The sequence below is a fragment of the Pseudorasbora parva genome, chromosome 16, assembly GCF_024679245.1.
Source record: "Pseudorasbora parva isolate DD20220531a chromosome 16, ASM2467924v1, whole genome shotgun sequence".
Lineage (NCBI taxonomy): Eukaryota > Metazoa > Chordata > Actinopteri > Cypriniformes > Gobionidae > Pseudorasbora > Pseudorasbora parva.
The window spans coordinates 12,718,198-12,745,568 of record NC_090187.1 but is presented as its reverse complement, the minus strand read 5'-3'; the positions used below and the strand labels follow the sequence as shown (position 1 = coordinate 12,745,568).

Sequence of the window (27,371 nt, the reverse complement as noted above, 5' to 3'; positions counted from 1 at the left end):
GTCAGGCCCAACTAATCGAGTGAGGAAAGAAACAAAACGCTCGATGTAAACATGACGCCAACCCTCTTTAAAAAAAATGTCACTGTAACCTTAGTTACGATTCACAATACAGATTTAACAGGTTATTGTTGGTCATGTAAAAACATAATACACGAAATCTCCTTAATATAAAATCATTATTATGCTTTTAGGGTCATTCTTTTTATCTATATAGGGTCATATTTTATTCTGCAAAAGAAGTGTGCTTAATTAAATTGGATGTTTATATTAGATTGTAGTGGTAGGCCTACTTCAAATCTTTAAAGCAGCGTTTAAAATGGCATATAAAATGGCATTTCTTATTAAAGGTGCACTGTGTAGGCCTAGTATTTTTGCAGTAAAATATCCGAAACCAATCAGGCCAGTATTGTTCAGTTGAGTTCTTACAATATCCAAATGTTTCCAACTATTTGTAAATTGTGAGAAAATTGCTATTTTAACCAAGGCCATGTCTGAGGGAGTTGCCTGTCAATTATCTGTGTAGAGTAACAACATAATTTTAAACACAATTAAATGTATCTAATATGATAAACAGAGCTGCGTTACCTCATACTCCTGACAGAAATGGCTCCGGCGACTGTGTCCCAGCATAATAAAAGTCCCGCAGCTCATGAGCCGTGTGTTTGCGTAACAATCGCTCCAGCAGCCTTGCTCAGCTCCTCAACATTCGGTCCTGCTCTGCTTCATACTACAGTTATGTTAATAATCACATTCATGAACATGATTTCTGCCTGAGTCCTATCCCGATTCTTTTCCACCGGATGTGAGGTGAAGACCCATAGACAGTAAAAGAAATGGACACAGCGACCCCATAGGCTTCAACAGCGAAAAGTGAAGTCAATTAGAAGCACTCACTTCCTGATGGCTGAGCAGCCATTAGACTGAGTTTGACAAGGTAGATGTGACGTGTGCAACCTGTCTTAGTTGTAAGTCTTCTAGTAGTTGTGGAAAGTGAATTCTGAATCACGTTGTTTAAATGTTTTGTCCCGTTGCTTTTGGCTCCCTATCGGCTTCTCCCCATTCTTCTCCCTTGACTTATCGGACTTTATGTCTCCACGTCCCCCCGACTGTCTCATAGACAGTAAAAGATTGCCTGCGAGCGCCCTCCTGTCTATACGGAAATTTCTCTACTGTGCGACAGAGTCGCGTTGGTTATGACGCAATCATTAGCCTATTTTCACAAAAACAGCTTCTACGGGGCGAAAGTGTAAGATACAAGGTAATAGAGCCTTTTATACATTGTTGTGTTTCTTTATAAATAAACAATGGACAAATGGAGTCTTTAAACGCCTCAGATGTAAAGTTATTCACTGTCAAAGTGATGCAAAAATGAATGGGAGTCAATGGGATGCTAACAGGAGGTGATGGCTTGCTTAGCAATGGCCGCCCCTGGAACGCTTTCCGAGTGCTAGATTACCCCCTTGTGAAGACCACATGTCCAAGATTCTGAGCTCAAACTTGGCATCATCAAACTATGCCTTTGTTTTGAATAGGCGCCCTCTGGAAAAGTTACATAGTGTAGCTTTAAATGACTAAAATATTAATGTGAGATGGATATGTAAAAACATTTAAAGTTAGACTGTACATTTTATGTTAATTCCGCTATTATATATTGTTCTACAGTCTATACACAATATTTAGTTTAAATACATCAGAAGTAACCATAATTAAATTACAGACTTTAATTATTTAAAAAAATGTATTAATTAAATTATTTATTTTTTCGTAGTAAAATATGACTTGTGTTAAGTTCACATTAAATAAAATGCCTTTTTGAAGCATGTTGAATAATGAATACTTTAAATTATACTATTCTGAGCTGTGACATAAATAAGCAGCAATTCATGTTGAATTCTGCAGTCTATGGGAGATTATAAAATAATAATTTAAAAAAAAACTAAAAAACAACCCCCCACCCCCAGTAACCAAGTGGTTCATGCGAATTAACCTCATGCCTTCCAGCTGTCTGCCTGAATGCATGTCAGCCTCCCACTGCAGAGAAGCTGTTTGTATGATTGTTAATGACCTAAAACTATGAACTAAACTGGATTACACTGGATATTGTTTTAATGCTTTCACTAAAGACACTAATTGGTTTAAACCTGTTGCTGACACAGCATTTGTACGTTTAAGGCATCAGCTAAAAAGAAACAGAACAGCCACAACTCTTGAAGCCGTTTCAGTAAGGTACTACAATTTGCTTTTAGAATCAGTGAGATGACATAAGAAGCTTCTTGTGTGTGTGTGTGTGTGTGTGTGTGTGTGTGTGTGTGTGTGTGTGTGTGTGTGTGTGTGTGTGTGTGTGTGTGTGTGTGTGTGTGTGTGTGTGTGTGTGTGTGTGTGTGTGTGTGTGGTTTATGAGGACACAAATTTGTATAAGTACATAGGTATTACACTGGTATTACACCATAAATGTGGTTTATGAGGACATTTCAATTGTCCTCATATTCCAAATAGATTTAAAAACATACTAATAATGTTTTTTGAGAAAGTAAAAGTGCAGAATGTTTCCTATAGGTTTAGGAGAAGGGGCTGCATAAGGGGATAGTTAATACGTTTTGTGCGGTATAAAGACCATTATGCCTATGGAGAGTCCCTGTGTGTGTGTGTGTGTGTGTGTGTGTGTGTGTGTGTGTGTGTGTAACAACACATCTCAAGCCATTTGGTCATTCATATTTGTTTAGCTGGCTACGGGGTCTTGTTTCTGGTAACAGGATGTAACTGGGGGATGGAAGTGATCTCTGATTCACATAGCGGAAATTCTGCAATACAGTCATATCCATTGAATTAAATGTTTATATCATTATAATTAACAGTCATAGGCCAGGTTTTACAGACAGGATAGATTTAGGCCTTATAATTACATTAGAATTTTTAAAGGAAGTGTATGTAAGATTGTGGCCAAAATTGGTACTGCAGTCACTTTCAAATGGTTGTAGAGCGGTGTATCCTCTCTCCCCCTGACTCGAGGTTGCCAGATAGGCAGCAGGATCCAGCAGGAACGTTTGTAGCTGCAGCTGTGGTAACTAGAGCAGAGCTGGCAACCCGGATGCCCAAACACTACTGACTTTGTGATTGGTCGATAGGTAGAGGGTGGAGCTTCAGGCCAAAACACAACATGTCAACATCAACATCAGTTGAGGGCTGCAACAACAACTTTTATAGGACAATATCCTGGCCGGACTACTGTAGTCCAGGGCCGGCGTTTGCTATAGGCGAGCTAGGCGGTCGCCTAGGGCGACAATTGTGTTAGGGGCGCGAGCGCACTCTAGTGCCGCCCATTACTTCCCATTAAGCATAGAATCGGAACAAGCGAAATACAACATAATGTTCATTAAACATGATCGTCATAGAGTGCCCCCTCAGCCACACGTTTAATTACTTATCAACCTGATTATTAGATTGAATTGATGGTGATTATTGATTATCAGTTCAGGCGTTAGGTCAGGCCAGTGCTCATCTTGCGCGTTCATCAAAAATGAGGCGCCTAAACCACGCACAGGGATGGAAAAAGAGAAAAAAGAAAGGAAGAAAATAGAAAGCCCAGTATAGAGGTTAGTCTTCTTATCTCAGCCAATAAGTTGTCAAACTAAATAAAATTACTTAGTATCAATCTTATCAACTAATATTTATTTTATAAATATTATTAATATTGTCACTAAGCTATCACTTGCTAGTTTTCTACATAATTACTATACGTATTGCAAACATAACTTCACTGACAATAATCTACAATAACCTACATGGATGTCATTTAAATATAAAAAGTCCAGTTGGTTATGAATGTAACGTATGCATTTTATTTATAAAAAGTACAAACGCTCTCTACGTGGGCGTCGGAAGGAAATAAATACGGCCTCTCGTTTTTTTTTTTTTTTTTTTTTTTACTGGAGCAGCCTAACGATAGACGCCATATTATTTACATTAAACACAAATATGCTGTGTTCATTAAATTCTTTACAGTGGCTGTAGTGTAGTGGTAAGTCGCATGGCATCAAGATTTGATGCGTCTGGATCAGAGGTTCGATCCTGCCTTTTACCACACTCGCTCTATTCCCTTTTCCCATCACATATCAGATCGGAAAGGCATTTATTTTCAATAAAAAGTGAGAAAATGTTTGAAAAGTGGAAATAAAGCGTCGAACGTGTTTAATAATAAGTGCTTCTCGGTTAGGCCTAGGAAAAAAGACATGTGCTGAATTAGAATAGAGACGATAAAAGTGAGTGGGGAGGGGTGGGGGGCGCAAAACTCCATCTCGCCTAGGGCAACCAAAGACCTAGAGCCGGCCCTGCTGTAGTCAGTGATATAAGTATTTGAAATTAACATGATTTCTTAATCTCTAGTGACATTTCAGGACCATTTTATGATTAATTGAAATACATTTCTCATTTTCATAAACATGCCTTAGAAAAAACAAAAACAACAACATCAACAATACTTGTGTGCATCTTTAGACAAAACAATGATATTTTTTAAGATATGTCAGTGCAAGTTGCTTTCATTTAAGGCAGCTCAAGCATGCATTTTAGTCTGGGAAAGGGTTAATTCACCCAAAAATGAAAATTATGTCATTAATGTCGTTCCAAACCTGTAAGACCTTCATTCATCTTCAGAACACAAAGTAAGATATTTATGATGAAATTCGAGAGGTTTTTTAAACCATCCATAGGCAGCAATGTCATTGCAACTTCCAAGGCCCAGACAGGTTGTAAATACATGGTTAAAATAGTCCATGTAACTACAGTGGTTCAACCTTAATGTTAGGAATCGACTAGAATACTTTTTAAATAATGACTTTATTCAACAATTTATTCTTGCCTGTTTCAGACACTTATGCTGTTGATGTAGTAAACACAAAGTGCAGCACTCTACAACAGAATGCAGCCAAATTATTGGCCAGCTCCTGCTTCAGCATCACATGTATGTGCAGTGCCGCCGCTCCCACCAGGGCACCAAGTGCTGAGGGGGGCACCACGATAAATTTCTGTCAGCAGCCCAGCGTGTGTCTCTGTCCTTTATCAGACTGTTATGGTTTATACCGCTTTTCTTGACTGCCAATGTCCGTATCTGTACACCTGTCTTGTCCCGTCTCTTCCCCTGTCATTCAGGCTCCAGTGCTCTTGGCTGAAAGTTCCCTCGCCATTCTACGGTGCTCTTTGTGGACTCGTACATTCTTCACGTTTGGTGGCGGTGGTCTGGATTGGAGAGCAGCCTTTCCTAGTGGTGCCGATTGCCGCGGTCACAGCTTTTTCTGACCCACGAACTGTTTTCTCTGATTCCTCAGTTGTTTTCTGTTCAATAAACCGTCTGTTTGCACCCGCATCTGAATCCAGCCTATTATCCTGACACTCTTAGATTTCATCAAAAATATCTAAGTTCATGTTTAGACGATAAATGAAGGTCTTACGGGTTTGGCACACCATTAATTAATGACAGATATTTCAATCTTCTAAAATTGAACATTAAGATATTTTCTACTGCACCAGAAGTGTGATCAACGGGCATAATTCAAATGACTCTGTATACAATTGGATAGTCCTTCAACCAATCAGAACACAAGAGGTGCGATCAATGAGCATAATTCAAATGACTCTGTATGCAATTAGATATTCCTTCAACCAATCAGACCACAAGAGGAGTGATCAACGAGCAACGACCCATTGCTTCTCTATCTGTCATTGTTTTAAAGTCTGTGACTGGTTCCCACAAAAGTATGACAGAACCAGGATTAATTATTGTACAGGTTCCCAGCCTGAGCTGCAGGGCGAAATCAAATCGCCTGCAGATCAGGGTGGGTTTACCCAGTCTAAGGTCAGATGGCACTCCTCACATCTCCTTTGCTTTTATGAACTGCATTAACCATAACCCATTGTCTGGACTTATTATGTTTTATTGCTTTCACCTGTGTCTCATTATCTTGTTGATGCCTGCCTTTGTAAGCCATGTGTTTTCACTCATTCTTTGCAAAGTATTGTAAGTATCACACTGCATTTCTGACTGCTTCATATCTTGGTTTTGGTTTTGGTTTTGAATTTCTGCCTGGTTCCCCAGATTTCTCTGTTTTTCTGCCTTGATGTCTTTTTTGTTTTATCTGTCCTGTGTTTTGAACTATTGCCTGTTTAATGGATTATGATTCTAGATTGCCCTAATAAACCTGCATATGGATCATCAACCATGTCAGAGCCATTTGTGAAAGAATGTCATGTATTAAATATTTGTAATTATATGTTTGTAATTATAAAGTTGCCTATATCTAAAATATATTAACTTTAAATATGGATTATGTCAATAACACACTGTAGTTGCAATTATAATCAAGTACTTTTATATGCATTATTGTGTTAGCCAACACATCAAAAATGTACTTTTTTTACATTCTTGACATTATTACAAAGTGCTGTTTTAAGTGAACTTATTTGTATAAAGAAAGTCATGATAGTACACTTAAGTGGTATTTATTTCATTCATATTATATTACCATCAAATACAGCTTTTTTTTTCTGGATGCCAGCCGAATTTAGCCCCGCCCACAACATTTTTAAGTCGGGCAGTTCGGTCTGGCCTCAATCCATAGAGGAGTAATTATCTCCGAACAGAAACTGTTCGGACCAATGAAATCATCAGGGCAGGCATTAGACGATGACGGACAGATTATAAACAGTAACCTAATCATGCACGGCATCAAAGGGGATTGGATTATGTTTGTTCGAACGGAGAGCTTGTTTGTATATGCATTTACCCTCAGAAATGATGATCATGTTGGGTAAGTACTCTGTGTATCATTAAATTATTTTATTTTTTACAACACCGGCAAAGATCGTGTATTCCAGCGCGTGTGCAGACAGGGTTGCCAAGTTTTTACAACAAAAACCGCTAACTACTAGCCCTAAACAATAGCTTCTTGGGGGGTTCTCCGGGGGGAAAATGGCGTTTGGGGGGTAAAATGTGTGTTATTTTGGCAAGGTTGCCTGCTAAAATTCGCACTCATGGGTCTATATATCACATAATAGTTGCTTCAACCCGCGAACATAGAAAACAACCCGCGGGGAAAAAGCGCAGACTTGGCAACACAGTGCAGTTGAATTATGTTGACATTTGACAATGCTCTGATTGGTTGTAGGTCTATCCAATTGATGTCTTTCCTGGTTCGGTTAATAATAATAATAATAATAATAATAGATTTTATTTATAATGCACTTTTCATTCCGAAGAATCTCAAAGTGCAACAAGGGGGGGGGGGGATAACAACAAAAAATGAATAACAAGTAAAAATATAGAATACTACAAACAATCAACCAACACAGAAATCAGAACAGAAAACAGAGCTGATGGTGAACAGAAACAGAGCTGATGGTGAACAAAAAACAGCTGATGGTGGAAGTCTCTGTTAGCTCCGCAGCACACTGTGGTCCACTCCATGTTTCAGATTTCCCCCAGCGGCAGTGTACCGATGACATCGCCGAGGCAGGACAGCTGAAGACCAGATGATGGGTCTTCATGACGATTCAAACGATGGGGATCGCCGCAGCACCATGCAGGAGGCAGAACATTTTTTCGGGCACTTCTGTGGACACACCGGGGTCGGCGCAGAAGTCCAAGCCGCTCCACGGCCGCAATGCAGAACGGAACAGCGGCGCAGCCGAGAAGCGGAACATCCCAACATCATGCCGGACGCCGATTACGATGGCCCAGATGACGCTAGCCCGGTGCAAACTTCAGCCACCATGCAGCTTAAGCCCAAGGGAGACCACCAGTGAGCAGTCGCGGCGAGAAACATCAAATGTCCTCCAAACCAGAACCAACCAACCGCAGCAATTCAAACGTAAACATTAGAAGCGGTGGAAAACGGCGAAACGAGGAACAACGTCCTCTCAGTGGCTGCCAGCAAACAGCAACAGGCCCAATTGTAGCTCTGACTGTTAGACTAGTCACAAACATAAGGAAATAAAATAAAATCTAAATCTAATAGTACATTAACATGATCATTTGTGGGTGGAGAAGCGGCGAACAGACGACGCCAGCGTCCTCTCCCCCACGTTGCCTTGAAACACACCCCATAATCACAGCCCAACGGAGCAGTTTGAGACTCATATTCTGACTAGAATTGAGTATGACCACGTCAAGCTAGCTTTTTTTTAGACTGCATGGGTAAACCCAGCCTGAACTGCCAGTGATTTGATTTCACCCGACAACTAGAAACCTGGGCCCGTATTCATAAAGATTCTAAGAGTCCTCTCAAAAAACTCCTAACTTAGCTTAAAAACTTTTACGTGGGAGTCTTAGCTTAAGAGCTATTCGGGACCGATTTGAGAGCAACTCTGAGCAAGGAAAATAAAAAAACTTTGATCTTAGTGAAGAGGCGGGGCTGACCCCGTTGCTATGTATGACAGTCTTTTGAAGACTGGTTGGTTGTCCTTTTAAGTATAGGGTCTATTCTAAGCTTTTACTTTGAAATTACAAGAGCAAATTGTTCTATTTTACCTTTCTCTCTCACTCATACACACACACATTATATATATGTATCATTTTATTATTTACCATGCTGTTAATTTAATATAAGGTATTTGATTGGCTTAGAATTATAAACATTGTTCCACTCTTTCCAATTGCACTGATTGCTGGCATGTCTATGTAATTGGTGGCTTGAAAGTTGGGTTTAATGCAGCAAACATGGAATCCAAAACAAGAAGGGCGAGAAAGCCCAACTGGACAGTGGAACAGTGTTTACTGTTGGCACAGTTAGTGGATGAACACAAGGACATCCTTAAAGGTAAATTCGGGCCGGGTTTCACAGCAGGGGGCAAGAGGCAGCCGTGGGAGCTTATAGCATTATATCATTCCCCCTGCTTGTGCGCACCAGTGAAGACTGCTATATTGATAAATGCAGTTTTTTGAGCCTGCAAGGTGGGAATGTCCAGTGGAAATGAAATGAACTGTGACACAATATGAGGTTCTGAAAGTGCTGTAATTGTTTGTGTGATCACTCTGCTTACAGAAGGTTGTGACAGACCTAAATCATCACTGCTGCATTGTTGCATTTTCCCAGTTGCCAAATATCGTGATGTAGCGATTACTTTCATTTCTGACGCTATGGTATTCCTGCGCTGTGTCGGAGATGTTAGCGTGTCTCTAATAAGATCCGTCACAAACATGATCCCTGCACGATCTAATCTATAGCGTCTTATTAACTCACTGTCATCCATTGTCTGCAAAATATTTCTTCTCCCTCTTTGTCTTTCTGCCATTTTCTCCGCTGCTAAAGAAACTCTTAAGCCTCTAAAAAGTCCACGTCCGTGCTCCTAACAAATTTGACCTTAAGACCTCTTTTAAGGGTTAAGGTGCTTTCTGAATTACTTTTTTCTTTACTAGGATTTGTTAGTTAATTTTAAGAGTAAACGCCCACATTTCTAAGAAATTTTCTAAGAATTTTGTCACTAGGAGCTACTCTTTGTATTAAGATTATTTATGAATACGGGCCCTGTACATTAAATTCTACTTCTTCTGATACACTTTAGCGGGAACCAATCACAGACTGGCTTATCCACCCGGCATGCTATTGGTGGGTTTAACACAATGCCGATGGGTCGTTGCCTGTTGATCTCCTCTTGTGGTCTGATTGGTTAAGGACTATCCATTTGCATACAGAGTCATTTGAATAATGCTCGTTTATGCTCTTGTGCAGTAGAAAATACAGAGCAGACTCCCCAGACCAATGTTCAATTTGAAATTGAGCTTGGTCTGGTGATAGCATATTGTTTAACATATTTTTTTAATATGGAAGTAGGCTACACTACAAGGACACATTTTTATAGCTTCAGTTCAGCACAATTCTTTTTCACAGGGGTAAACTTAGATTTTAGATTGTTTTGCATTAAACATGTATTGTTTATTTGTTTTTTATTGTTCATTATTTAACAACTTTAACACACTAACATTTTTCAAATTATATCACAGTGCTTGCAAGGCAGCACTGTATTGCTCTTCCCATAGTCTCTTTATTGCTTATTCTAAACCCCTAACTCTTGGAATTCTGCAGTGAACAAAACTAATAGTCACAGGATCCTCGTGGTTCATAATTTAGCCGTATGCTGTTAACCTGCTTTCCTAGTTAATAACGAGCAAATGCTTGTCCTGAATGTGGAGAGGAAATGCATCTACCGCTATCTGCTTTTGACAGGTGTGGCTGTAAACCTTCACCATATAAATATCCTGCTGGTTTGCTAGTCGTTCTGACAGCTTTGCAAATGGTAAAGACATTTGTTAGAGGCATTTGCAATTGAAGAGGCACAATAACACATGAGCAAGACTGCTGTTCAATATCAGCACAGCTGTGATTCGACTGTGGCCTGCGGATTGCAGGTCTAAGACTGTCAGGAACATGGACATAGAAAACATTATGAGTAAACAAGTCCAATCAATTTCGAGGACATTTTAAATAACTGGAAGAAAGTAATTCATTCAAAAAATTTTAGAGAGCTCAACTTGATTTACAGTATATTGTATTGGTGTGCATTGAATCCAACCCAGCCACACGTGCTTATCTTCTGAGGAGCTCTGGGTTCTTTTAGTACAGCCTGACCTGGGTGGCCCTTTATTGCGCGATCTGCTGCCCTCTGCTGTTCGAAAAAGCAACAGTCATGAAAACCACTGTTCTAAAACGTCAACGCTATTTGCAATTGGTTTGAGTTGTACATTAGTTTTAAAGGTAGATAATAGAAGATCTTAATATTGAATGTTTAAACAACACTGGTAAACGCAGACATGATGGAAATGAGAATGAGGAAATGTAATAAATGAAAATTTTCATAAATAGGCATTCTAAACATTTTAAACGTTTAAATCGTTCTTTACATAAAACATGCAATATGAAGAGTACAGAAAAAAATGGAAAACAAAAACAATAATAAGCCTACATTAAAAACACGAAGAAATAGCATAATATAATACATTTGTATGTTAATAGCTACATACACTTAACAAATGACATATAATTAAATAAAAAATAAATAATAATAATAATACAAAATTACATAATGCACATTTTTATTAATAAACAGACTTGCTTGGTTATGGCGTGACGTTATGACGTCACATGTGAGAGAAATATGCTTATGTGAGTTTAGTTTACACGCTGCGAACAGACAAAAATAGGTAACTACATAGTACAAATATTCTGTGCATTAACGCTAAAAAATATTAAATCTGGTGTGGAAAAATACCCAACAAATGGAGCGGATCTGTGTACAAGACGTGCTGTCATGACAACGGACGCCGTTTGCGGAAGCACCTCCTCATTGCCTGTTTGTTTAGGGTGATAGAAAGGAACCCGTTGCGTATAAAGTTAATTGCTATTTTCTTTATTTTTCCATACGTTTAGTCAGAATAAGCATGATGCCTGTGGATGTGCTCATAGCGTGTACTGTGCTGCAGGACCACGCTGATCAGCTGTCAGTGTTAGGAAACATTATACGCCCGGGAGCGGAGACTGTGAGTAACGTTAACACCACTACTTTAATCTCAGAATTGTTTTCTGTTTATATCCTGTAGGAATACAACAGCTTGGCGCTGGAGTAATACCATTAACAGGGCATATTTGTGTCTTATTTTCTCCTAAAAAGTAATAGTAGTAACTTTAAAGTACGTACATAACCTACTAGGTAGCCTACTATAATGCACCTTTTAGGGGTTTATAACCAAGCTGTCCTTTGAAGAGTAACGTTACTGCCCCAGATTAAGCTGTTGTACCACTACAGGTACTATTTTTGCTTATTTTATGTTATATGTTTGACATTATTATCTTGCAGTATTATGTTCAGTGTTTTTTGTTTCTATTGTTGTTAACCTATTTTGGTGGACTGCACCAATAAGGGTTAAATTAAGCAGTTTGTAGAGCTAATCAAGGATTTGTTGACCAAGGTTTTATTTTAATTGGAGTTATGTTAAAACACACATTATTAAAATAATAATAATAATAATAATAATAATAATAATAATAATAATAATGGGACTAAAATTCTAACCTGTCAGTACGTTACTCCATTTCCTTTTTGACTGAATACCAGAAATGATTTCTCTGATATTAAGTAGCTCTTGCAGATAAAGGAAATAAATCTCCCTTTTTAAGAATGACTTCAGTGCCGTTATTTGTTCTTTTCTCAGAGAAAAGCTTAACTCCAAGTCTTCCAGAGTCGTGAGCTGATTCGAAAGACCACCGTTCGCTAGTTTCTGTGAAGCAGACAAGCGCAACTCAGCCGTCATTATGTTAAGCCCCGCCCACCGACTATATGCACGATGTGATTGGCCCGACCAGAGTTTGGCGTTTACAGCTCAGAACTGTATTTAGAGTTGCTAGACGACTCTCGCGGCAGATTAGATTTGCTGCCGCTAGGGTGCGTCTAGATTTCTAGGCTAAGTCAAATCTATGTGTGTGTGAATGGGTTGGGAGGGGCACGACACTAGTCAGCAGGAGGGTAAAACAATTTTTTTTCCCTTTACACACTTCAAATAGCAACAACTTTTAAAGGGTTACTTCAGCGATTAGCATATGCTTTGTATCATATGCATATGCTTATGATACAAAGCATATGCTATGTATCATAAGCATATCATATGCATATGCTTTGTCGCATTTGCTGTAGCTCAATGAGAAGAGCATGGCGCTAGCAACCCCAAGGTCATGGGTTCGATTCCCAGGGAAAGCAAGAATTGACAAAAATGTAAAATGTGTACCTTGAGTGCAATGTAAGTCGCTTTGGATAAAAGCGTCTGCCAAATGCATAAATGTAAATGTATCAGTAGATTCCCTGGAGTATATTCAAATGATTGTGCTTTCCCCCCGCATATCCCCCCGAGACAAGAGATTTATGCATTTTATTTTTGGAAAAATGCCTCCTATGACGCAAATTGACGATATTTGCATCATAGGAGGAATGTTTGGGCAACGGCTAAAGTCTACAGCCAGTAGAGGGAGCCATTTCTGCATGTTTTGAACCCGCACATGAGGGATGGGAGATCACACTCACAGCTCAGCTGGCTGCTACAAGCACTCATTTAAACTGAGCTATGGTGAGCAATGTAAGTCTTTTAACGTCTCAAATTAATTTCAATGAAAGTTAAGCTTGCAAAGGCATGAACTGAAACGCGCCAGACTGAACACACGTTGTGAATGTATGCCGCGAGTGTAGTCACGATTACCTCAGCTCTCATCACGAGAGCTCAGCTCATTTATCTCATTCCTGCAGTTAGTGCTCAGTGCTCTGATACTCGCGCGGTGACTCACTCATTATATTAAACAGACACGTTCAGTTTTTAATTGTAGTGTCTTCTCCAACTCAGTCACAGTAATCAAGTTGTTGGCTTTGGGAATGGCCTCACAGGGCAGCGAAGCATTCTGGGAATTGTAGTCTTTCAAATGACTACAATGACCTTTTATGGAAAAATCACCCCATGAGACAAAAATACATTTTCTGTCTTTTCTCAGTCTAGAAAGCACCAAATTCAAAAATAATTTCACATTTCTACAACATTGATGACCCAGTTTAAATACAGATTCATCTTCCCAGCGCTGAAGTACCCCTTTAATAAAGCGACCAAAACTGCCTGCCAACTGACAGACAAATTAACAAAGTCTTTCTTATAAATAAGGTTTTAAACTTAGGTTTAAATAAAAGGTAATGTGGTGGATAAACATTTGTAAACCGATTTCTCATAACATGTGTGTAACGGGTTCATGGAAGGAAGGAGGCAGGAACCGGCGAACATTCAACAAACTGTAATTTCAAAATAAATTAACAAAACGAAAGTAAACCGCTGGCAGCCCCTCATGGACGACTGCCCACACACGCATAATAAACCGCGGGCAGCCCCTCACGGACGACTGCCCGCACACACACAACAAAACGTAAAAAAAACATAACATAAAATCCAGGCCTGGTCCACTCTCGTCTTCCACTGCCTCACTCTTCTTTTTATGCTCCCGTCACTCGGCCGGGCGACGAGACTGGTGTGGCGCGCAGCTGGCACTCATTAGCACTCGTCACCGGCCCGCTCTCGCGGCCCCTCGCTCGCTGCTTGCCGCAATGTTAAGGCCAAGATTGAAATACAGAAGATCACATGAATATAAAAGAACATTTTGATAAATAAATAAAATCGAATCTTAAACTATTTGGGGTCACCCCTATTCATCGCAGGGTTGAATATGGAGGGTGGTCCACCGGAAGCTAGATATTTTAGCATATTAGCTTTGTCCTGGTTGAAATTATTTTTTATTTTGAGCGTTTACAAAAAAAATAGTTGTAGTCAGATTTCATCAGCGGTTTGTTTTCAAATAAAAACATTTTTTTTATTTTTTATTGTAAGCTTGGTGAAGAGTTTTGAAGAATTTGATGTTTCTCTGTTCAAAGAAGCTGCACTTGCATGCACGGGAGGCATTTCAAAGATGGCCGCAGAGTGAAATGACTTGTCTTAAAGGGATACTTCACCGCTTTTTCATATTAAACTATGTTATTCCCTTAACTAAAACGAGTTGATACATACCCAGGGTGTCCGCGGGGTTTTAAAAAGTATTAAAAAGTGATAAATCCAAATTGTCAAATTTAAGGCCATTAAAAGTGTTAAATGTCGCCTCAGAGGTATTTTTTTTCTCCAAATTGGGTATTATTTTTTTAGGGATGCACCGGTTGACCGGCCCAAAATCGGAACCGGACGGTTTTTGCTTCTAGCGCGCGACCGGCAACCGGCGGCTTTTTTTTTTCTTTCCGCCGATTTTTCCGGAAGTGCGCCCGCTTGCGCAATCCACATACGCTTATATTACAAATACAATCATTCGCGAACGTCACTTGTGTGGAAGTATTTTGCAATATGCGATCAAGACTGGAAATGCAGAGCTACCTGTCTGAAGCACAGATACCAAGAAGCAAACAGCCGTTGGTTTACTGGCACACAAATACGGTAAGAGCCGCTTTCCTGCACTCGCTGAAGTTGCTCCTCTCTGCGCCGTGCACAAGCGTAGATAGTGAGCACTTGTTCAGCTCAGCTTCTCACGTGTTGGAAGAGAAACGAAACAGACTAACTTGTGAGAGCCGAAATGCTTCTGTTTGTAAAAAAAGAACATCCATGCACTTTTGAATTGAAATACTATCAGTTAAGGATGATCATTTTTATTTTATTTTTTATTTTACCTTACCTTAATTACATCGAATTAATTTGCTGTAGCATCTTTGTTTTCCTTGTTTTTTTCGTTGCACTAAACATTATTTGATTTAACATTTTTGGAACAATTATAAACTTTTTAAAATTATTTAATTTAATTATTTATTTTAATTTAACTGGTAAAGACTTTTTTCCCCCTTTAAACTGAATTTAAAAACAAATGCTGATTTAAGTTAATTCTTTGTTTGGATTGTTCAATGTGTGTTGATTGTGTTGTTTGGATTGCAGAATGTGCATATGTTAAAGTTAATAGGTAATGTTAATTTTTAAAATAGGTTCAACCTAATTAAATTTCCTATTAATTTCAGATTGCACACTGCATTTTCATTGGCCAAAAGCCAAATTGGCCTATTAAATAACAAATAAACATCTTGTTCATGTATACTTTCTTTCTTTATTGTTTGTTGCTTAAAATGAAATAAAATCGGAAATCGGTATCGGAATCGGCCACTTTGCTTGAAAGAAATCGGTATCGGCAGGGCCGGCGTTTGCTATAGGCGAGCTAGGCGGTTGCCTAGGGCGACAATTGTGTTAGGGGCGCGAGCCCGCTCTAATGTCGCCCATTACTTCCCATTAAGCTTTGAATCGGAACAAGCGAAATACAACATAATGTTCATTAAACATGATCATCATGGGGCGCCCCCTCAGCCACACCTTTAATTACTTATCAACCTGATTATTAGATTGAATTGATGGTGATTATTAATTATTAGTTCAGGCTTTAGGTCAGGCAAGTGCTCATCTTGCGCGTTCATCAAAAATGAGGCGTCTAAACCCGCATATGTACAGGGACGGACAAAGAGAAAGAAAGAAAGAAAGAAAGAAAATCGAAAGAAAGCCCATAGAGTTTAGTCTTCTTATCTCAGCCAAGTTGTCGAACAAAATAAAATTACTTAGTATCAATCTTATCAACTAATATGTAGTAAATATTATTTTATAAATATTATTAATATTGTCACTAAGCTATCACTTGCTAGTTTTCTACATAATTACTATACGTATTGCAAACATAACTTCACTGACAATAATCTACAATAACCTACATGGATGTCATTTAAATATCAAAAGTCCAGTTCGTTATAAATATGGATAACGTATGCATGTTATTTATGAAAACGCTCTCTACGTGGGCGTCAGAAGGAAATAAATACTCTCGTATTTATCGGCCTCTCGTTTCCGTATCGGCCTCTCGTTTTTTTTTTTTTTTTTTTTTTACTGGAGCAGCCTAACGAAAGATGCCATATTATTTACATTAAACACAAATATGCTGTGTTCACCAAATTCTGAACGGGGGCTGTAGTGTAGTGGTAAGACGCATGGCATCAAGATTAGATGCAGGTCGATCAGAGGTTCAATTCCGCCTTTTGCCACACTCGCTCTATTCCCTTTTCCCGTCACATATCAGATCGGAAAGGCATTTATTTTCAATAAAAAGTGATAAAATGTTTGAAAAGTGGAAATAAAGCTTCGAACATGTTTAATAATAAGTGCTTCTCGGTTAGGGGTTGGCCTAGGAAAACAGACATGTGCTGAATTAGAGACGATAAAAGTGAGTGGGGAGGGGTGGGGGGCGCAAAACTTATCTCGCCTAGGGCAACCAAAGAGCTAGAGCCGGCCCTGGGTATCGGAATCGGCCACTTTGCTTGAAAGAAATCGGTATCGGAATCGGCCATGTAAAATCATGATCGGTGCATCCCTATATTTTTTCAGACTATTAGGTGTCCTATTCTGATTGAAATTCTATCTGCGTTTGCGTTAGTTCGTTTAAATATGGGCTTTAGCATATCTGGGCACATAATCAAAGATCTTTCGTCTCCGTCTCAACGTATGTTTGATGCTGACGTCATATTCAGTGGTTGTTCGGCATCATCTCAGAACACTGCGCTCTCAACAGAAGTGGCTGGCTTACGTTTTATTTTAGACTTGCTTCAAGGCATATCTTCAACGACTGTCCTCATAAGAGCAATCTTAAATGATTAATATAAAGTCTAAAATGAAGAAAAAGAGTTGTGAGAGAATGAGGGGCGATCCATAGACAGTATTTAACAGTGAGATCCGCATGTCTGTCTGCTCTTAAAGGGACAGCAGCCAATAAAGCTTCCTGCCAGTAAAGTTAAAGAACAAAGGGAACAGAGAAAATGACTCGCTGCTCTTGACTAAATAACTTTTGTAGCTTTAATAAGGATTAACTATTTACTTTATAGTTTATGCAGTGCAGACTGCATATAACTTTGATAACTTTATTACATTTCTGTATATTTCCTAACTGTTCAGACAGGAAGGGCAGGAGTAAACATGACATTTATTATCGGTTTATGTTAAGATTGTTTTAAGTTGATTTAAATTAAAAACTGTTATGTTTTTGAAGCCTAATAATAAATGTAAAATCAGTAGCTGTATTAATATCAGTAATAGGCTACTGGCCTTCATTCACAAAAAGATGCCATTTAAACAACTATTTAAAATATACTGTCTTTATGTTGTTTCTACATTAATTTGATTAACAGTAAAATTATTAAATAAAAAAATATATTAAAATCATAAAAAAACATTTCTTTTTTATTGCGATTAATTGCGATTAGTCACAGAAAAAATGTGTGATTAATCTATAGTTAAAGTTTTTAATCGATTGACAGCACTAGTTTTTAGTATTTTGTTAAATTCAACAACTTATCACAGTTATAGAAATGTAATATTTGGCTCAGGTTTTGTTGTTGGAAAAAAAACACTAAATAATTTAATTGCTGAATTACCAATTATTAATTGAAATCAAATGTGTATGCAGTAATGCTTCTCCTTAACCAACCTTTGTGAATGTTGAGATCTATTTTACTGTGTCTGAATGATAACTTATTACAGATTTCCTCCTGGTGTCGATTCTAAATCTATTCTTTTTTGTATGTTATATGTGTCAAAATCTGTGTAAATAATAGAAAGGTCGCTGATTAACACTTGCAATTCAGTGTCGTGATGGTTTTAAAAAATATTCTGAAGGTAGTAAAAAAGGTATTAAAAAGTAGTACATTTAACTTAAGGATTGCTGTATATACCCTGATACCTCTCTCGTCTCAGTGTGTGCGCTTAATCTCTCTGATTTGCGGTGACAATCTGAGATTTAGCTTAGCCCACTAAGCCCAGTTCATTCACTATGGTACCAAACAGAGATCAAGTTACAAGCGAACAAACACCTCCACCTTTTCCCTATTTAAACACAGTTACACGAATAGTTTAACGATCAAGTATGGTGACACAAATAAAACGTGGCGCTTTTCTAAGCGGATTAAAAAGGAGGACTATAATGTATGGCGGAATAGCACTTCTGAGAGTACTTCGACTCGGCGCAGTAAAAAGTCCTGGCTGAAACATCCTCCCTCAAGTCTCCCATTCACTCTCATTTCTGTCAATAGGGAGGAGGGGGAGATGTGAGGGAGGGAGGATGTTTGATGGATTAGATAACTCCTTGCTGTGGGCACTTGAGTGAAATACTTGCTTTGTGAAAAACTCGCTCAGCGCATCGCTCCAAAGGTAAGGAGCCCCAAGATTACCTTTGTAGTAAAGTAATAAAACAATAAAACAATTGATTTTCTTTTTAAGTGTAACTTAAAAATAAACTGATTAGAGTGTTTGAGGACAAGAAAATAAAACCAATGCTGAATATGATGAATGTTCAAAAGATGGCACTGACAGTTAATTGTATATTAAATGGGGTTGTATAAATTTTATCGATATAGATCTCATAATCTGTGCATCTAAACACAATATAGCGTTAGTACCCAGATTTTTCATGTGAATAAAGGCATAGATTCGCAAACTTTGCTTATAATCCCTACCGGTCCTTTGTTAAACTTGTCAGAAGTTCTCTTTTCTAATCTGCCCTCGTATTTTTGTTGCTTCATCAAAACCGAATATCATCACGTTGTACATCGAGCAGGGAGAGTTTTTGTATATTTTGTTTCCTGATTTCACCAGAAATATTAGTAAATCTCTGCAACGGTATTAAGTGATAGATTAAAGCGCTCATCTGTGTGAAGACTGCACAGTATGCACAAGAAATCCGCGCCACTGATAACAGCGGCAACGAGGGCCAGATCACCTCTTTTACATCTCTCAGATCTCTCTTTAACACACGAATGAAATGATGCTCTTCTAGTTAACCAGAGATGTTTTGTTTGTATTAGTAGCTGCATTTTGTATGAGTCGCTGAACACACATCCATATTCATGGATCCATATTCAGTTTTTCTCTCTGATTTTTAATTATTTTCATGCCAGAACACTAGCCTGCTATGCCAGGCCATGTAAACTGGCCAAACATACCCATAATTCTTTAAGTTCTGATGACGTTGCCGCCCAGTTGGTCACATGTATATAAAACACACATCAGAACCATTTCTGAGCAACCTGTTTCTTTTCTGAATGAATCAAAGTATTGGGGTGTGCTCCACTTGACTTTTTGACACACGCCTGCAAAGCTTCTTAAGCACTTCCCCTCGGAGTGCGGAGAATCTCTGCCACCATTCTGAAGTGAAATAGGGAAGTTTATGTGAGCTATGGAACTTTATATGGACAGACCCTCTACCACTCTTTTTTTCGACTTGTCTAAGGCAGCTCCCACAATGCAACACAATTGTGAAGTCACAGCAGATTGCACTTATTTTCCACCTGCCCCACACGTTAGGTGGTGTGGTTGCTAGCCAACACACACAAAGAAGATGACTCAGCGTAGAAAACGTCTCTGGTTACCTAACGTAACCTTGTTTCCTTGAGAGGAGGGAATGAGACATTGTGTCAGTAGTTGACACAATGGGGATCACCTTTTTTAAGAGGACACTAAAGCCCTATGAAATCTCGCAAGCACGGCTTCGTCTGCCAACGGCGTTCAAGCATGCAAAATAGAGACGGGACCCTCTATAAGAATGTCATTAGCTTCAAATCTTTGAACTGAAGCAGAGCGTAGCTGGCAAAGACTCTGAGCTATGTAACCCAGCAGTTTACGCAATGTCTTTTTCTCTTTCCTCTCAGGGAACAGGTAACCAGAGACGTTCCCTTTTGAGTTTGGGTCACTCAACATTGTGTCAGTTGCTGACGCTATGGGGATCTTAAAAAACTCATCTGCAAGCCGAGCCTTTGCTAAAAAGAGCTGCATGCAACGTAAGACTTTATAAGCTCTGTGACATAGAGGCCAAAAGAGCAAGTTAGACTGCTGCAAATACATTGCAGAGTAATAAGACGGTGGACCCAGTGGCGTCCTGGATTTAACCACACTCGCTTGCCTCCACTGCAGCTCACCGGACACGTCATTGATTGATTATATAAAAACAACTTGACTATTAGAGCCGTTCAGGCACTTCGTGGGTAATGGCATCAATGAAAAGTATTATTTTTCCGGCCACAAAATGACTCTAATTTGCCTCTTTTTATTGAAATTCTCTATTTTAACCTTGTTTTTTTCCTAGGCTTGGTTGTGCTTATCGGACACAGTATAACATGTCTTAATACTTCTTTTTTTGTTTTAAACGCCATATTTTTCTTATATTTTACCTTTATTCCACACCGCTGTCTCCACTGTCCTATGAACGGCTCGTTTGCTTCCTGCTTCTATGAAGCCCATCCCTCCGAAAAATGAATTGGTCTTACATTGGTTAGATGGCCAAATGTAATTTGATGTATCTTTATTGGCTGAAGTGCTAAGCACAATTTGTCCGGAAACGTCACACCCCTTACCACTACGGGCAGAAGTCCCATCTGCTGTGACTAGCAAGGATTTACAGGGCTCTATGTTAACTTTTTTCTTGAGGAGCACTTGCGCTCCTAATAATAAAAATGTAGGAGCACAGTCAAAAATTTTGGAAAAAGGAGCACTTTCTAATCCATCAAACACATTTCAATTATAAGTTTCCTATTACAGGACCATATTTGTCCCTTTAAATTAATATCCAGGGGCTTTTTACTATTATAAGAGCAATGTTTTCTAATCTTATTAAATGTATGCATCATCTGTTAATTTTTTAAATTAAAATAGAAAAGTTGTTTTTAAAATGCTGATTTAAACAATAAATTCAGTGAGAACAATTAGACACAATCAGATTGTTTCCTATCAAAAACAATCAAATCACAATTTTTTTCAATCAAATGAGATATGCATTAAAAGATACATCTTTGCACTGCAGAAGTGTGGCACATAAGCTCTATCTGAAGTGGCATTTAGACACATTTACATAGTGTTTAATGCAGCTCATGGGTAAATAATGTTGTATGAATGTTTTACATGTAAGTTTTTGAATTTAGAAATATGTACAAATTAAACTTTAAAAGTTTAATATTTTAAATAAAAAGTCCACGTCCCCTTTCTAGGCACTCAAAGCGCTTTACATATAGAAGGGGGGAATTTCCTCAACCACCACCAATGTGTAGCATCCACCTTGATGATGCGACGGCAGGCATATTGCGCTCACCACACACCAGCTGATTGGTGGAGAGGAGACAGAGTCAAGAAGCCAATCAGGAGAGGGGGATGATTAGGAGGCCATGATGGACAGGGACCAATGGGCACATTTTTTATGGGATTTTTAATGACCACAAAGAGTCAGGACCTCGGCTTAACACCTCATCCGAAGGAAGGACGGTGCTTGTTACAGTACAGTGTCCCCATCACTGTATTGGGGTGTTAGGACTCACACAGGGTGAGCACCCCTGCTGGCCTCACTAACACCTCTACCAGCAGCAACCTAGTTTTCCCAGTTGGTCTCCCATCCAGGTACTGACTAGGCTCAGCAAGGGTGAAAAGGGGGAGCATTTTTGCAGAGTGGCAGCAGTTTCAGCGCCTGTAACAGACTGTCAAACGGGCTATACGACCTAGTTGAGCACCGTAACATAAGGGCTTTAATAACTGTCTCAATAGGCTACACAACCTAATTGAACACCAATTACGAATTCTGTTCGTCAAGTTATGAAGCAGGTAGATGTAATCCTCTTGCAAAGGCAAACGGCAAAAGTGCGGGTGAGGATATTTAGATTACAAGAGTGCACAGCACATGTTGGTCATGCGGAGGGCAGAGTGGGGATCAGCCTTATTCTGCTATTTGAAATTAGACATATTTCTGGTCCACTGATTGTTGCTTCTTGTGAGAAAGAAGTGTAAAGGATTTGCTTTTTAGGTGAAGGCTCACTGGATTTAGCTTCATTTAGCTTTTTCCACTTTTATAATGCATTCTGTTTTTCTTTTCCTTACTCTGTTCAGCACTTTGTTCTGCTTTGCTGTTTAAATGTGCTTTTTTCATGAAACCACATTTAAATTAATCTTAATTGTCAAAAGATTTTTATCCCATGTATTTTAAAATCCTGTAATTTGATGCATTGGATTAAATTACATATTTTAAATGTAAATATAAACCAGGATCAAAATTGTTTAAAATTTTAGTCATATGGTTAAAATGTTTAAACATAGTTAAAAGTTGAAACAGAATTGTTAGATATCTTTGATTTAGATAATTCAAACTTTTTTTTTTTTTTACAATTCCAAAGTTTTGTTTTACTTGTCTGTTAATAATTGGATCTATTTTTTCATGGTTAGACCTTTTATAATAGTTTGTATAACTAAAGTGACTGGATAAATTTGACAAAAATATGTCCATGTCACGTTTTACCCCATAAATAAAATATATATTTTTAAATATATCACAATTAGCTTCAAGCAGCAAGTATTGGTGGTAAAATGTGTTAAATTGTCATGAAAATGATTGATCTATTACAATTTTGAAGTTTTGGTTCAGTGCATTTTGTTCAATGCATGCTCGCAAATCCTTATAACAAAACAAATCATGAATATTGTGTAAACAGGATTAATCGTGCCATGTAGACAGCTTCATTGATTATAACGGAACATGGTTAGATCACGTTATTGCTGAACTAAGATGAGACAGCTTTTTAGTGATTATAAAGGGATTAATAATACTATAAAAGATCATCCTTTTGTGGTGTTATATAGTGTACCACAAGAGGGAGCTCTAGTATGATTGAGAGCAATGACAAAATAAAAAGAGTAGGGTAAAGCTGTGCAAACGTGTAAGCTGTGTCCCAAAGTGAATGGTGCACACTTTAAAGGCCATGGGCCGTTTTCTCAATACCAAGTGTGCGAACTTGTGACTTGCGTCCTTGGTAGTTCAAACTTGCTAAGTTCGACTTGGGAGAACTAACTCCAGAGGATGGGAGGAATCATCATCAAACTCAATTGTGACTCGTCATTAGTCGTTGGTCAAGTACTGTTCCAATTCAAAGTTCATATCTAGCCAAGTAGGCCTACAGTTAAAATCCCTGCATGTGCCCTTGATCCTCTCCTTTTATCGAGGATGCATCAAGAGGTGACGTGTGTAGACTTCAGACAGACCAGTATCCCAGAATGCATCTCGCTCTCGGGCCGACCAGCAAGCGTCAACAAAACACAGACATTTGATATCTAGAAGTGCACATACAAGGAACCCTAGCCTATAAGATAGAACCCTAGTCATATAAGATCATGCTCAAAAAAATAATATTTTTACAAATTTGGCCATGTTTAGCATGAGAATCCAACTCTTTTACAGTGTAAATAAGTCAGAATGCATGCAATAGCATTAGACCCCACCCTTTAAGGTCAGATTAAGGACAAAATGTGGAGTTCCTAGTATGGTTTTATTGCCAGCTCACCACACAATAGTAATAACACAACATTGTTTACATGCCAGCATTGCTGTGTTTTATCTTCCAATCACGTTTTTCTCTGTACCACATTCTGTATTAGCAGCAAAGGACCGAACTGCATCTGAAAACAGCTCTACTGATGGCTGGGAGCAGTTTGCCTGATTTCACAGGAGACTTATGCAAATCCCAAAAGCAAATAAGTATTCAGGAGAGTCTACTTACACCTGATAACTTGGCCAAAGTGCAGAGAGACAGGTATGAGTGCACATTTCTCTATTAGGTCTACATTATAATTATCAGTTTTAGCTATTGTTTTTAATTTCAAATTGAAAATCATTTCATTGTATTTTTATTTATTGATTTGAACATTTCATAATATTTCATAAACCATTTCAATGCTCCCATGCTCCCATAGGCAGTTTGTGTCAGACGTGATAGATGGGTTAATAGTCGAGCTGCAGAACAAAAACACTTTTCAAAGTCTCCTTTCAGCAGTAGGAGAGGAGCGGAAGAAGAAGGTCCAACTTCTGGACATAATAAACAGGTCTTAACATGAACTGACAAATGATTTACCCCAAAATATCATGTACTATACAATCAGTAAACATACACCACATTGTTCATGAACTTTAGGGAGGAAGAGGGTCGTCTCAGGATTAAAGCACTGCAAAAACAGTTACTTGACATTCACAAGCAAAAAACAGAGGAGTGTGAGGTAATCATCAGTCATTTTACAAAGAAAGCTTTTTCATTTAATAATATGTAATTTTATTTGAACACTTACTTGAATACATACCATGATGCTCCAGATTTCACTGTGCATAATTCACTGGTGTTTGGAAAGCATGAAGTGAGCTTAAAGGGTTAGTATACCAAAAAAATGAAAATTTTGTCAATAATAACTTACCCTAATGTCGTTCGACACCTGTAAGATCTCCATTTATCTTCTGAACACAAATGAAGTCATGGTGTCATTGACACCGATGCAATTTCCTCTCTCAAGACCCATACAAGGCATTAAAGACGTCGTTACAAAGTCTATCTCACTACATTGGCTCTACAATAATTGTACAAAAGTGTATCGTTTCATGATTCAGATTTGAATCATGAATCGATACACTGATTCATAACGGTTCGAAACTTTGTTTTGAAATCGGCCCATCATAAGTCGTTATTTCGTTTTTATGCGCACAAAAACTATTCTCATGGCTTCATAAAATTATTGTAGATCACTGTAGTGAGATGGGCTTTGTAACGACGTCTTTAGTGCCTTTTATGGGTCTTGAGAGAAGAAATTACATTGGTGTCAATGAAGGCCTTTCTGAGCCATCGGATTTTAACAAAAATATCTTCGTGTTCCGAAGATGAACGGTCTTAGGGGTGTCGAACGACATTAGGGTAAGTAATTAATTTTTGAATTTTAATTTTTGAGTGAACTAACTTTTTAAAGCTGTGTGCCCACCAAAGAGTTTTTTTCACACGACTGGCTGGCATATTCAGTTGTTTTCAATTGGAGCACCGCGTTTTTAGAACGTCATGCGCGTAACAAGGCTCAAAAACTGAGCACTCTGCGTTTTTTACTGGTTGCCGAGAGTTGAAGAATGTTCAACTTTGAGTAAAACAAAAAAAGCGCATCACTGTCATTTTTCACCCAGCCATCCAATCACAGTGGAGGAGGGGCGGGACAAATACAACACCGACCAACTACCACATTCTGCTTGTTAAACGTCCACAGATGACAACAAGCAATAAAAACGTAACAAAATGATTTAAAACAAGAGCCAGAGCAAATACTTTACATTGTATCTGCATTTTTATATAGAATCAAATTATAAAATGTAGTAAAAAAATATAGTAAATAAAATATAGTAAAACTTCCTTGGCTATTCCGTATAATAACAAGCAACGAGTCTCAATGGAAAAAATGCTGCGCTACACAGCGTCTGTTGTAAATGCCAGATGCTGTGCAGCGCAGTGCTTTTTGGAAACTTTGGTGGACAAACGGCCTAACTGCCATGACAACAATTTTTCAATGCAAAGAATTTTAATCATTAACAAAAGACACAAAAGTACTGCATCATCTTTACTTTTGAAATTTGGTGTAAAGTTTTGGACAACCGTAGCTTGTACTCTTTTCTTCGCAGAGGCTTCATGGGTTGGAGGATTACCTGAGGGAGCAGGTACAGCACATGAGGGTGAAGACAAACCGACAAGAGAAATTTGTAAAGAGCTGCGCCGAACAGCTAGTCTTCCAGGGATTGAAACTCAACAGTCACAAGGAGAATGAACTAGAAGATGAAGTTAGGGTGTGTTTGACAACTTGTTCCAAGTAGTACTTACTGCAGTCACATGATGTCCAGCTCCACCTCTCTGGATATCCAATGGCCAGGGCCACGCGGAATCTGTGGAATTTTTTGGTGATTTCTGCGCGGAATTTTTTGAAAAATCTACGGAATTATGTGGAATAGTTTTAAATGTGTTAAAAAGATCTACAAATATTGGAACTGAAAACATTACTAATAAAATATAAAATATTTACTTCTTAACTTTTATTTAAGGTTTACAGTACAAATAGATTTTTTTTTAATCTAAACAAAGCTTGAGCTCTCTTATTGCACGTTACATCCACTAAAAATGGAGAAAATATTAATTTATCAATTGTATTGTAGACAATTCATTAAATAAACAATTTCATATCATTCAACAATAAAGCAATAAAGCAAAATAAATAAAAACCTACTGAAGTAAATAAATTAACTATTTTAATAGCTATAAATAAGTACATTTTGTAGACATGTGACATTTCTTTAACTCCTCTGTGGTCAATTTTATTTGAGACATTTTTAAAATATTACTCTCTCACTAAAAAAATATTCACATCAATAAGCGCAGCCTACTACCCCTCACAATCAGGCACGCGATTGTGTATGCTTCTCAAATGACGGACACGACAATCTGCAGAGTTTTCTGCAGAAATCTTTGTGCCCAGATTCCGTGTGGGCCTGCCAATGTGGTTGGGATAGACCAGTGCCAATCCTATACTTCTGGGGGCCCTAAGAAAAACTTGGTCAGGGGGCCACTGTCAGCGCATTGATAAAAACCTCAAAATGACCCCAAACCCCTTAATCCAGGGGTCCCCAAACTTGGTCCTGGAGGGCTGCTGTCCTGCAGAGTTTAGCTCCAACCTCAATTATGGCTTGTTTCCACCAAGCGGTCCGGTTCAGGGGCCTCATTTATAACCTTTGCGTACGCACAAAACAGGCCTTGAAAGAGGTGTATGCATAAGTTGTGATCTACAGTACTTGGCCCGTGGAGATGAAAGAATAAACTCTATTCTAAATCTGAGAAGTATTTTATACAAATTTGTTTTCATGGATATTTTGTATATATCTAATCTAAAACATAAAAATATTTTCAGCAATGTACTGTGTAAGCCACAAATG

At 38.4% G+C, this 27,371-nt stretch overlaps 1 protein-coding gene across 3 annotated transcripts in view; it reads left to right on the top strand.

Moving 5' to 3' along the window:
- The first annotated feature begins 11,336 nt into the window (after positions 1-11,336).
- The window catches only part of iqcg (IQ motif containing G), a 30,770-nt gene continuing 14,735 nt past the window's right edge, over positions 11,337-27,371 (top strand). The window contains exons 1-5 of one of the 3 annotated variants that reach the window (XM_067419680.1): positions 11,337-11,527; positions 24,032-24,183; positions 24,344-24,472; positions 24,562-24,643; positions 26,073-26,234. In XM_067419680.1, coding sequence (XP_067275781.1) covers positions 11,429-11,527; positions 24,032-24,183; positions 24,344-24,472; positions 24,562-24,643; positions 26,073-26,234 — 624 coding nt within the window. In that variant the 5' untranslated portion in view covers positions 11,337-11,428. Of the gene's footprint in view, positions 11,528-24,028; positions 24,184-24,343; positions 24,473-24,561; positions 24,644-26,072; positions 26,235-27,371 lie in introns of all 3 variants that reach the window. The other 2 variants (XM_067419681.1, XM_067419678.1) reach the window with 2 other exon arrangements.